Source organism: Sporobolomyces salmoneus (assembly GCF_050403485.1).
Source record: "Sporobolomyces salmoneus JCM6883 DNA, S_salmoneus_JCM6883_v1_ctg130, whole genome shotgun sequence".
In the NCBI taxonomy this organism is placed as follows: Eukaryota; Fungi; Basidiomycota; class Microbotryomycetes; order Sporidiobolales; family Sporidiobolaceae; genus Sporobolomyces; species Sporobolomyces salmoneus.
The window spans coordinates 129-9,583 of NW_027481033.1; the positions used below are offsets into that span (position 1 = coordinate 129).

The 9,455-nt window shown below is 51.5% G+C and overlaps 5 protein-coding genes across 5 annotated transcripts; 3 read left to right on the forward strand and 2 right to left on the reverse strand.

Moving 5' to 3' along the window:
• Positions 1–756: 756 nt before the first annotated feature.
• Positions 757–2,104, forward strand: JCM6883_000090 (bZIP transcription factor; the record flags this gene model as incomplete). Its single annotated transcript, XM_076635657.1, has 3 exons — positions 757–1,078; positions 1,153–1,696; positions 1,765–2,104. 3 exons carry the CDS (start codon positions 757–759, stop codon positions 2,102–2,104), a joined length of 1,206 nt encoding a protein of 401 aa, XP_076484356.1.
• A 951-nt stretch (positions 2,105–3,055) lies between these two features.
• On the reverse strand, positions 3,056–3,625 carry JCM6883_000091 (uncharacterized protein; the record flags this gene model as incomplete). The annotated part of the gene is made up of 1 exon (XM_076635658.1): positions 3,056–3,625. One exon carries the CDS (start codon positions 3,623–3,625, stop codon positions 3,056–3,058), a length of 570 nt encoding a protein of 189 aa, XP_076484357.1.
• A 1,026-nt stretch (positions 3,626–4,651) lies between these two features.
• Positions 4,652–6,498, forward strand: JCM6883_000092 (uncharacterized protein; the record flags this gene model as incomplete). The annotated part of the gene is made up of 7 exons (XM_076635659.1): positions 4,652–4,861; positions 4,939–5,021; positions 5,093–5,256; positions 5,314–5,637; positions 5,708–5,915; positions 5,976–6,072; positions 6,139–6,498. 7 exons carry the CDS (start codon positions 4,652–4,654, stop codon positions 6,496–6,498), a joined length of 1,446 nt encoding a protein of 481 aa, XP_076484358.1.
• A 319-nt stretch (positions 6,499–6,817) lies between these two features.
• On the forward strand, positions 6,818–7,417 carry JCM6883_000093 (uncharacterized protein; the record flags this gene model as incomplete). The annotated part of the gene is made up of 3 exons (XM_076635660.1): positions 6,818–6,940; positions 7,012–7,258; positions 7,323–7,417. 3 exons carry the CDS (start codon positions 6,818–6,820, stop codon positions 7,415–7,417), a joined length of 465 nt encoding a protein of 154 aa, XP_076484359.1.
• A 155-nt stretch (positions 7,418–7,572) lies between these two features.
• Positions 7,573–9,455, reverse strand: JCM6883_000094 (uncharacterized protein; the record flags this gene model as incomplete). The annotated part of the gene is made up of 3 exons (XM_076635661.1): positions 7,573–8,360; positions 8,438–8,616; positions 8,745–9,455. Coding segments are annotated over 3 exons (1,678 nt in total), but the record flags the coding sequence as incomplete, so codon positions are not given.

Here is a 9,455-nt window from a genome sequence, read left to right on the forward strand (position 1 = left end):
GAACGAACTCGCCCCGCAGATGAGCTCACTTCTCACTCTGTCTCGGACGCACTTTGTCCTCGATACCCTATTTCAGACTGTAACCTAATCATCAAGCCGTTGATACCCTACGCATTGCTTCACGCTTCGCAACTACCACTGGTCTCGCAATTTCGCTGCCATGAGTTTTCGCGGGAGAGTTTTGACCTGTTCCCTCTTCTCGACTCTCTTTCGTTCGCGATCTTCAGATTCTGGGACGCAGTCACAAGTCGTCGTTTTACAAAGCGAGCCCTTTTCGAAACCTCAGCGAACAGAGCGGTCGGCGCCCTTCGACAGATTCTCGGATTTGGTTTGTGACAGAACGAGCGAGAACAATGGGGTTCGTCGATCTAAGCATTTTGCTTTAACCGCCTCGTAATAGTCGAGACTCCCGCGCATTGATTTCGACCATCAGAGTCTGCGAAGGTTAACGCATTTGTGAGCCGACTTGAGATCGAGAGAGAGTGAGTGTTGTATAACTCTGTCGAACTGAGCGATGAGTTTAAACAATGGTACTGTCGAAAGAACAAAAGAGAGAGCTTAGAGCGAAGGAGGACCTTACAGTATCAGAGGCGAGACCTCGAATTGTCGAAGGGTTCCATCGAAAGAAGAACTCTCATTGCAATTGCTCGCTCCTCTCTATCTCTCTCTCTTCTCTTGTCATTCTCCCTCTTTCCTCTCCTCTCCCACCCCCGATCTTCCCAGTCAACTCAAACCGTACAGCTCTATCGCCTCGCCATGTCGTCAAACTTCGGAAACTCCCCCCATCACTCCCTTTCTTCCGCTTCCGAAAGACCGAAGCGACGAACGACTACGACTTTTGATCACTCTGATCAAGAAGAAGGGGACAACGACTACACGAAACAACCTCGATCTAAACGCCATCGAGTTCAACGAGCTGTATCGGATGGATTGGACGATTCCTTCGAAGGAGGAGGAGGAGGTTCCCTCGGCGGAACTGCGGAGTCTGGGGGGAGAAGTTCTGGAGGAGCTGCACCTAAAGCACTATCAGAGAAGGAGAAAGACGCTCGTAAACAGGCTAGGATGATCAGGAATCGCAGTGAGTAGCAATCCATAGAGATCGATCACATTCAACCAACTCGGGCTAATCTCTCTCCTCGTTCCTGTGTTTAGATGCCGCTCAAGCTTCTCGAGATCGCAAGAAAGAACACACAATGTTCCTCGAACGTAGGGTCGCTGAACTCGAAGCTCGTCTCGCCGGAACTGCGGTCGTTCCTCCTCACCCACTTTCAATTTCAACCGCGTCTTACACCGCCCCTTCCTCCTCTTCCTCCTCTCCTTTGAAACTCTCTTCTCGATCTCAACGATCCACTTCAGTCTTTTCCTCCGTTTCATCTTCGGAAGCGACGAGGATCGCCGACTTGGAGGAAGAAAACGAAGTCTTGAGGACCCAACTTCACATCGAACAAACTGAATCGGCTCGACTTCGTGCTCGCCTCGAACTCTTGTCGACGACTTCGACCCCGTACTCGAATTACGAACCGACTTTCGCCTTCAATACGGCGAATTTGAAACCTCTTCCTCAACCTGAAGAACTCGCATTCGTCGAAGCGAGAGAGCGTGAAAAACGTACTCCCCCTCTCCACCTCGCTCAAATCCCTCTACCTTCTCTCCCTCTCCATAACTCTACCCCGACTCGAGTCGTGGGAGGTCCTTCGTCGTCGTCGTCGTCGTCGTCTTCGTCTTCGTCGATTGGGATGAATTTTGACAGCTCTCGCCTCGTAGCACGCGAGGTCGATCTATCCCTGCCGCGGAAGCTGTTCAACTCTCTCAATCTACGTCTTCGTCGACTTCCTCTTCGTCGTCGTCCCTCACTCGATCTCCTTCCCTCTCTGCGTCGATCTCGTCAACTCCCGGTTCGGTCGCCTCTCTCGATCTCGCCTCGACTCCTCCTTCGACCGAATCCTACCTCGAAGATTTGGACCACTTCGCTCCTCCTCCCCTGTGGAACGAGTGGGTCAAATCCGATCCCGATTCGAAGGAGGAGGAATCGAACGTCACCTCTGGCCTCGCCTTTGTCGATTTCGATTTCTTGAGCGATGGACCCGCGGTCGCTTCGTGTTGACTACCTCCTCTCCGCGATGACGACGACCAAACCAAATCCAAGTCAGTTCGAGATCTTGCTTCTCTTTCTTCGGAGTCAAGGCTGACATTTCCGCTTTCGCTCTCAGTTCTCGACGCCAACAACCTTTGAACAACCCTCTCCTTTTTCACAAGCCTCTCGAACCCTCTCACAAGCACGACTTCCTCCCTGCATCGTCTCTCCCGCTTGATTCTCTCGATTCTCGCGATTCGCATCGTTCCCCGAAATCTTTTTTCCTCGCTGGATTCGCGTCTCCCTCTTTCCGCTCGTCCAGCCCCGCACGTGCTGTGCTCCCTCTTTGAGGTTCTGAGCTAGCCCCAGTTTGCCCGCTCGGACGAGCAAAGGGGAGTTTCACGCAGAATCTGTAACAGCTGAGGAAATTGATCCCGAGGAAACGAAGCGAGTTGTGAGTTTCACTTTCGGAGTTTCTTGTCGGTTTTTGATGAGATGTTGCAGTAAGGATTCTCGTGTGGACTGAACTCATGAGGCTTCGAGAGTCAATCGTGGAAAACGCGAGATGGGCGGGTCAAAGGGTAAGGTGGATCCCAGCAGAATTCGGTTTTCTTTTCTCGTCGTCGTTATGTATCGGAGGTTCTCAACATTGATTCGACTACCCTTCTCGCTCTCTACTCTCCATTGTCATCACTCTCTCTCTCTCTCTCTCAATCCGTACAACAAAATTCCCTCTCGTTCGTTTCGCAACTCTCCCCCGTCGTCTCGCATTTCTTTTCTTCACCCTTCGTTCCTCGCTCTCTCTCTCTGTCTCTTTTGTTCATGTTCCTCACGAAATACCGTTTTCTTTTCGTTGTAGCCGTTGTGGTGGCCCACTCAGTTTTTTCGTTTTACGTAGATTTTCTATTCCTCCTAGTTCCTTCTCGCCCAAGGGTAGTACATAGCTAGAACGATTGAACAATATATCAAAAAGACACTTCTCTATCGAACGGTTTTGGGGACGGCCCAAGAGATGTCATCGAGGCGAATCGAACCCGAACCCGGAGTTGAGGAGGGAGAAGTTGTCGAGGGAGGAGTGGTTGCCACCAAGGTGAGAACGCTCGATGTGGCTGCCGGGGATGGTGTGGCTGGAGAGGAGGAGGTAGAAGAAAGTGAAGTGGGCGAGTGAAGGGAGCGAATTGACGCCAACGAAGACTGTGCTCTTTCCGCCTCGATGTCCGCGACTTTGCCTGCGATTTTCTTGACGCCCAACCCCAGTGCCAGACCTACTCCTATGAGGGCCGCCAGGATAACGCCGGCAACTATCGCTCGATGCCAGAAGGGTTTCGTGGAGACGGCGTGGGAATCGTCGAATGGGTTTTGGCCCGTAGTTGAGCTTGGAGGCGGAGGCGACGAAACTAGACCGACTGTTTCCTCCTCCTCCTGCTTGTCCTCTGGTCGGGCCAAATCGTATTTGACGTCGTTTTGCGTGACTCTTGGCTCTGTAGTACTCGGAGTTCGAACAAACTTCGCGAGAACTCGGAAGTCAGTTCGGGTTGCTGGATCGTACATCTGACAGGGAAATACTCACAGGACTAGCCCTCGAGGAGAGCCCCCGCTTCAAGGTCCCGATACTCGTCGACAGAGAAGGGAACCGTGAAAGAAAGGGATTCGTCCAACTTCCGAGCGAATTCCAGCGAGACATGATCGGGGATGATGCTGCGTCGGACGATGCTACAGCACTATAGAGTGAGCTTGACATGCTGAAGTTGCGTTGGCGAGAAGGAGAAAGACGGACAAACGAAAAAAGCGATCTTTGTCCAACAAGGGCACGGTTCCCTAGTCCTTCGTCCTTCGACCGCGGACACACCGGTCCTTACGCTTCGCATTCTCGTCACTATAGCGGGAAAGGGAGGGTCAGCCAGCAGCAAGGGCAGGGGCATGAGAGGGGAATTCTCCTCGGAGAGGACAAAAACTCGTTCTCGACGTCTACCACGACAACGGCGACAAAAAGAGCACCTTCCTGGCCGGGAATTGAACCCGGGTCCCACGCGTGACAGGCGTGTATACTAGCCACTATACTACCAAGAATTGAACGACGAAAAACCATTTTTAGTGTATGATTTGTTTTGACAGCCACGACGAGAGACGGGGAGGTAATCACGACATGGTTAACCTTCAACAGCAAACGGTGCGTCCGTGAGGGCGGGGTCGACCCAGAACTGGAGAAAGTCGGGTCTCCAGAGCGGAGAAAAGGAAGAAGAAGAAAACGAAAATCGAAACGTGCTCTCCCGAGCCCCTTTGATCACGATCACGGGAAGGGGATTACATACAGCTGAAGAGATGCGTTCCATGACGACTACGGGTGGTGGGCGTAGAGAAAGAACCTGGAAGCCCCTTCAGATGTCGAGACGTCTTGAGGGCGCGGGGTTCAAGCAAAAGATTTGGATATCGACGTTCCAGCGTTCTATTAGATCTCAAATTACGTACTCGAGAATATCCCAGAGCTAAAGCCAAGCGAATCTACCGGTGAGAATGGTCGAAACTTGAAAGAGAAGAGAATTAGAATATGTTTTCTCCTCCACGTCACACCGAGCTATGCGGCTCACAGCTCTAGGGACCTTATTAGCGGCATCTACGACTCTGACGAGAGGTCATCCAACCGAACAAGTCGTCCTCTCGTCACCTATTCAATTCTCGGCAGAAGATCTCGCCAGCGACGTCGTTTCTAGCTGGCCCTTGTCTACGCAGGTTGATGATGACACTACTGGTGAAGGGCACTTGTCGCAATGGAGTAGGCAGACCAAGGTAAGCTCTCAGTTGAACCTCGAAGCTCTTGGCCTAAAGCTGAATTTCCGCCCGCCTCCTCGTTCTTGGACTCATAGGAAGACTTTCTGGAAGATCTGAGAAACAATAATGCGTCGGATTGGGTTGTCGTGATGGGGAATGAAGCAGGCGATTTGGATTCGTGAGTTGAAAAACTCTTCTCCCTCAGTCGTAGACAAAACTCAATCTCACGAACTCGAACTCTCTACATAGACTCGTATCAGCTCTCGCTTTGGCGTATGCTTTCACGCACACTGAAACACCTCAGAAAGCGATCGCTCTGCTCCAAACTGAGCAAGACGCCCTCGACTTACGACCTGAAAACGCTTTGTCTCTTCATTATTCTCGAATGTCGTCGGGCCATCGAGATCTTCTCAGTGAGTTACCTCGTCCAGAAGGTCTGCTGTGCCTTTGCTGACTGGCTCTCCTTGTAGCGATCGACGAACTCCCGATCAAACCGAATGAAATGTCGCACCGAATCAAAGGAATCGCTCTCGTAGACCATAACGTTCCTCGTTCGATTTGGGACAACGCGACTGTGGTAGCCATCATCGATCACCACGATGACAGAGGAATCGCGAATGGAACGGCGAACCCGAGAATTGTTGAAGCGACCGGAAGTTGTTCGAGTTTGGTCGCGAGGTGGTTATTTGACAATGTTCCTGGAGCGGACAAACGTAAACCGGGAGAGGGAAACGTGACGAATCATCTCCACGGTCCGTTACCGGAAGAATTGGTCGAATTGCTTTTGAGAACTAGTCAGTTCTTTCACGATCTCTAAACGCGCGCGCAAATCCCATACTAAGACTCCCTCTCTCCGAATCGCAGTCGCTATTGATACCGGAGGAATGGGCCGCAAATCGTCAACTCCCATCGACCTCGAAGCTTCCGAGAGGTTGTTCCCTCGCTCGAGCTGGAAGCACCGCGAATTGAAACAAGTGATGAAAGTGCTTGATGATGATTTGTCGGCTTCGAGGAAAGCCTTGGACGATCTCGACCTCCGGTCTTTACTCAGGCGTGATTGGAAGGGAGATTCGTAAGTCTCGCGGCGTTGTTTGACTTTGCTCGCTGAACTGATGCACTTTGTGTCGAGCAGAATCAAGACAAAGTCAGAAAAGTACCCATCACTGTCACTAGGGTTTGCCTCAGCTCCTGTTTCACTCGAAGAGCAAATCATGAGAACTCCTGAGCAGGTGAGTTCTTCTCTCTCCCGCAGTTCTCGAGACCAACTAGACTAACAATTCGGAATCTGTGTGAAGACTCCACCTGAATGGTTCGCAATCGAGCGAGCCTGGACTTCCGAAATCCAAGCCGACGTTACGGTCGCGCTCACAAATTTCCGACACCCGAAAACGAAACGCAAGACTCGACAAATCGCGGTCATCGTTGCCCACGGGTACGGTAAACGTCTTCACGAAGGTGCCGCCAATCGACTGTTTCACCAACTCCAACATGCGATCGAAAATGCCGACATTGCAGGTGAATTGAAGAAATGGAAGAGACCAGACGGGAAAAAGCTCTTACCTCGACGAGCAGTGTATGAGTATGAAGCAAAGGGTGCTTCAAGGAAGTTCTGGAGGAGTAAACTAGAACAGGTTGCGATGGATTGGACAGGTTAGAGTGCTGTAGTGTATCTCGACTTTTGCACGGTTTTGTCATATAAAGATTTGTATTGACGCACAAGGATTGCTTGTCGCTAACTCCTGGCTTGACCCTTGAGGAGTTGGAGGCACTTTACCATTGATCACTCTCATTCTTCCTCCTCAGCGGAACTAAAAGGAATAAAGCCTAAGCGTCACATCGCGTTAGTTAGTTGCGCCTACGCTCACAGGGAGATATAGGCAAGGAAATGGGGTTTGCTCTCTCTGCTGTTCTGGTTGGTCAAGCCCTTCAGCATGTTTGGGTATACTCTTGTACAGTAACATTCCAATTCATACTATGGCCGCCATGAGCATCGTCGACGGTTTGGCACAGAAAATTGTTGCAGGTGAAGTCCCTGGATCTCTGAAGGGAAGGAGGGTTGTCTCGATCGATCTCTTGACTCTCATGTCCGGCACTGGCGTGAGAGGTTCGTTCGAGGAGAAGATCAAAAACTTGAGTCGAAGAAACCCGTGATTCCCTTCCTGGATGAGATTCATCAACTCCTCAACTTGGGGAAAGCTGAAGGATCCCTCGATGGAGGCAACATGCGCAAGCCTGCGTTAGGGAGGGGTTTGCAACTTGCCGGAGCAACAACAATCAACGAATACCGAAAGACGATTGAACGAGATACCACTTTGAGCAGAAGATTCCAATCTGTCCCGGTGGACAAACCGAACATTGAACAGACGATCACGATGCTTCGAGGCTTGAAACCCAAGTTGGAAGTTCATCACGGAGGTCAGTTTTTTTTTTGGCCCTCTCTCCTTTGCCCCCTCGGGTTGACATCCTCTCTCCCTCACAGTCACGATCAGTGATTCAGCTCTCGTCGCTGCAGCCATCAGGAGTACTTGCTTCATCTTGGATCTATTGGATTCAGGACTCTGTTCTCCAGTGTGAAGCGCTGGTAAGCATTACAGAGTACTAGAAGAAAGTAACAAGAAGTAACAGACCTGTTCTCCAGTGTGAAGCGCTGGAGAAAGGGAACAGAAGTTGAGAAAATACCGGAGGTATTTAGAATGTAGAAAGTAATAACCAAAGTATCAGAAGAGGAATTAACCCGTGAGAGCGTCTGCTGCAACACCCCCCCCTCGCTCGAAAGGGTCTAACGCCGAGTGACGAGCGATGATGGAGAAGGAAGGAGCGGGAAGAGACTTTGTCATGATGTCGGCGACCATTTGGGAGGTAGGAATGTACGTAACATTGATGAATCCTTGTTGAACTTGTTCCTGAACGAAGTGTTCATTGAGGCAGAGATGTCGAGTTCGGTAATGGAACTGAGGGTCGCGGGAGAGTGCGTTCGCGCCCTGGTTGTCGCCGAAGAGAGTTGTCGGATGAGGGAGAGGGTATCCGAGTTTGCTGAGGAGTTGGGAGAGGAAGACTGCTTCTTTAGAAGCGTGGGAGAGACCAATGTACTCAGCTTCAGAGGAAGATCCAGTGACTTGAGGTTGAAGTTTGGACGACCAGGTGACGGCTCCGTTCGCAAGGATGAAGGTGTATCCCATAGTTGATCGAGAAGTCGTAGGGCATGCACCCCAGTCCGAGTCGCTGTAGGCTTTGAATCCGGTAAGAGGAGAGTTGTCCGGGTTGAATTCGAGTCCATAGTCGAGAGTTCCTTTGAGGTAACGAAGAACGTGAACGACGGCGGCCCAGTGAAGAGGACCGGGGTTTGCTGAGTGACAACCGAGAACTCCAACGGCGTGAGCGATGTCGGGACGAGTACCGAGCATGGCGTACATGAGGGAACCGACTGCTTGAAGGTATCGTCGTTTTTTGTCGGGAGAAGGGATGTGATCGGCGGGAGCAGGGACGGGACGAGTTGGAGATTCGGAACCATAGGGGTCTTGGCAGGGCGACAGTCGGCGTGACCGAGACGGCGAAGAACGTCCTCCATGTAGGCCTTTTGAGAGAGGAAGATACTTCCGTCAGCTCGTCGATGAATTTGAATCCCTAAGATGAACTCAGCGTCGCCTAAATCCTTAATCCCGTACTCCTCCTTCAATCCTTCTTTGACTCGTTCGATCTCGTGCTGGTGAGGAGAGGCGAAGAGGAGATCGTCGACGTAGAGAGCGATGTAGTGGTAAGTCCCCCCCTCGTTCCTGACATAGACGCAAGCATCTGAGATCGTTCACTTGTAACCGAGGGCCTGAAGAGAGTCGTGGATTCGATGATTCCATACTCGACCGGCTTGCTTCAACCCATAGAGAGAGCGTTCCAACTTTAAGACCTTTCCAGCATAACCCCTCCATCGATCCCGTCGGGTACTCGCATGTACAGTTCCTCCTCCAGCTTGCCGTAGAGGTAGGCCTTGTCGACGTCGGCTTGTTGAAGTTTGAGATTGTGTCGAGCAGCAAGCGCGAGGAGAACTCGAATCGAGGTGAACTTGGTGACAGGGGCGAAAGTTTCTCTGAAGTCGAGTCCTGGACGCTGAGCGAATCCTTGAGCGACGAGTCGAACCTTGTGAGACTTGACCTTCCCGTATTGATCCTTCTTGCGTCGGTAGACGAAGCGACAGCCAAGGATTTTCGCGCCTGGAGGGACCTTCAATCGATCGACGACGTTGAAGACCTTGTGCTTCTCCTTGAGTGAGTTGAACTCTTCTTCTTCTCCTAATCTCCAGTTCTCGTTGTCGGAATCGTTCATTGCTTCGCGATGATTTCGAGGATCTGAAGTCGGAAGAGAGAATCCGTCGGAGGCGTCGAGATTTTCTTCTGAGGCGGCGACGAGGGCTTGGAAGAGGTTGAGAGGATCGGGAGGTTCAGGGATGACTGGAAGAGGAGGTTTGACATCAGGAGTCGATGGTGGAGGAGCGTGTTCTCGAACGAAGACTGGCTGAGGAGGCGGAGTGAAGGGAGGAACGGAGGCGGCGATTCGATTTGGATCAGGAGCGGCAGGAGGAGTGATGTGTCGAGCAGCAGGAGTTGCAGGAGGTGAAGGA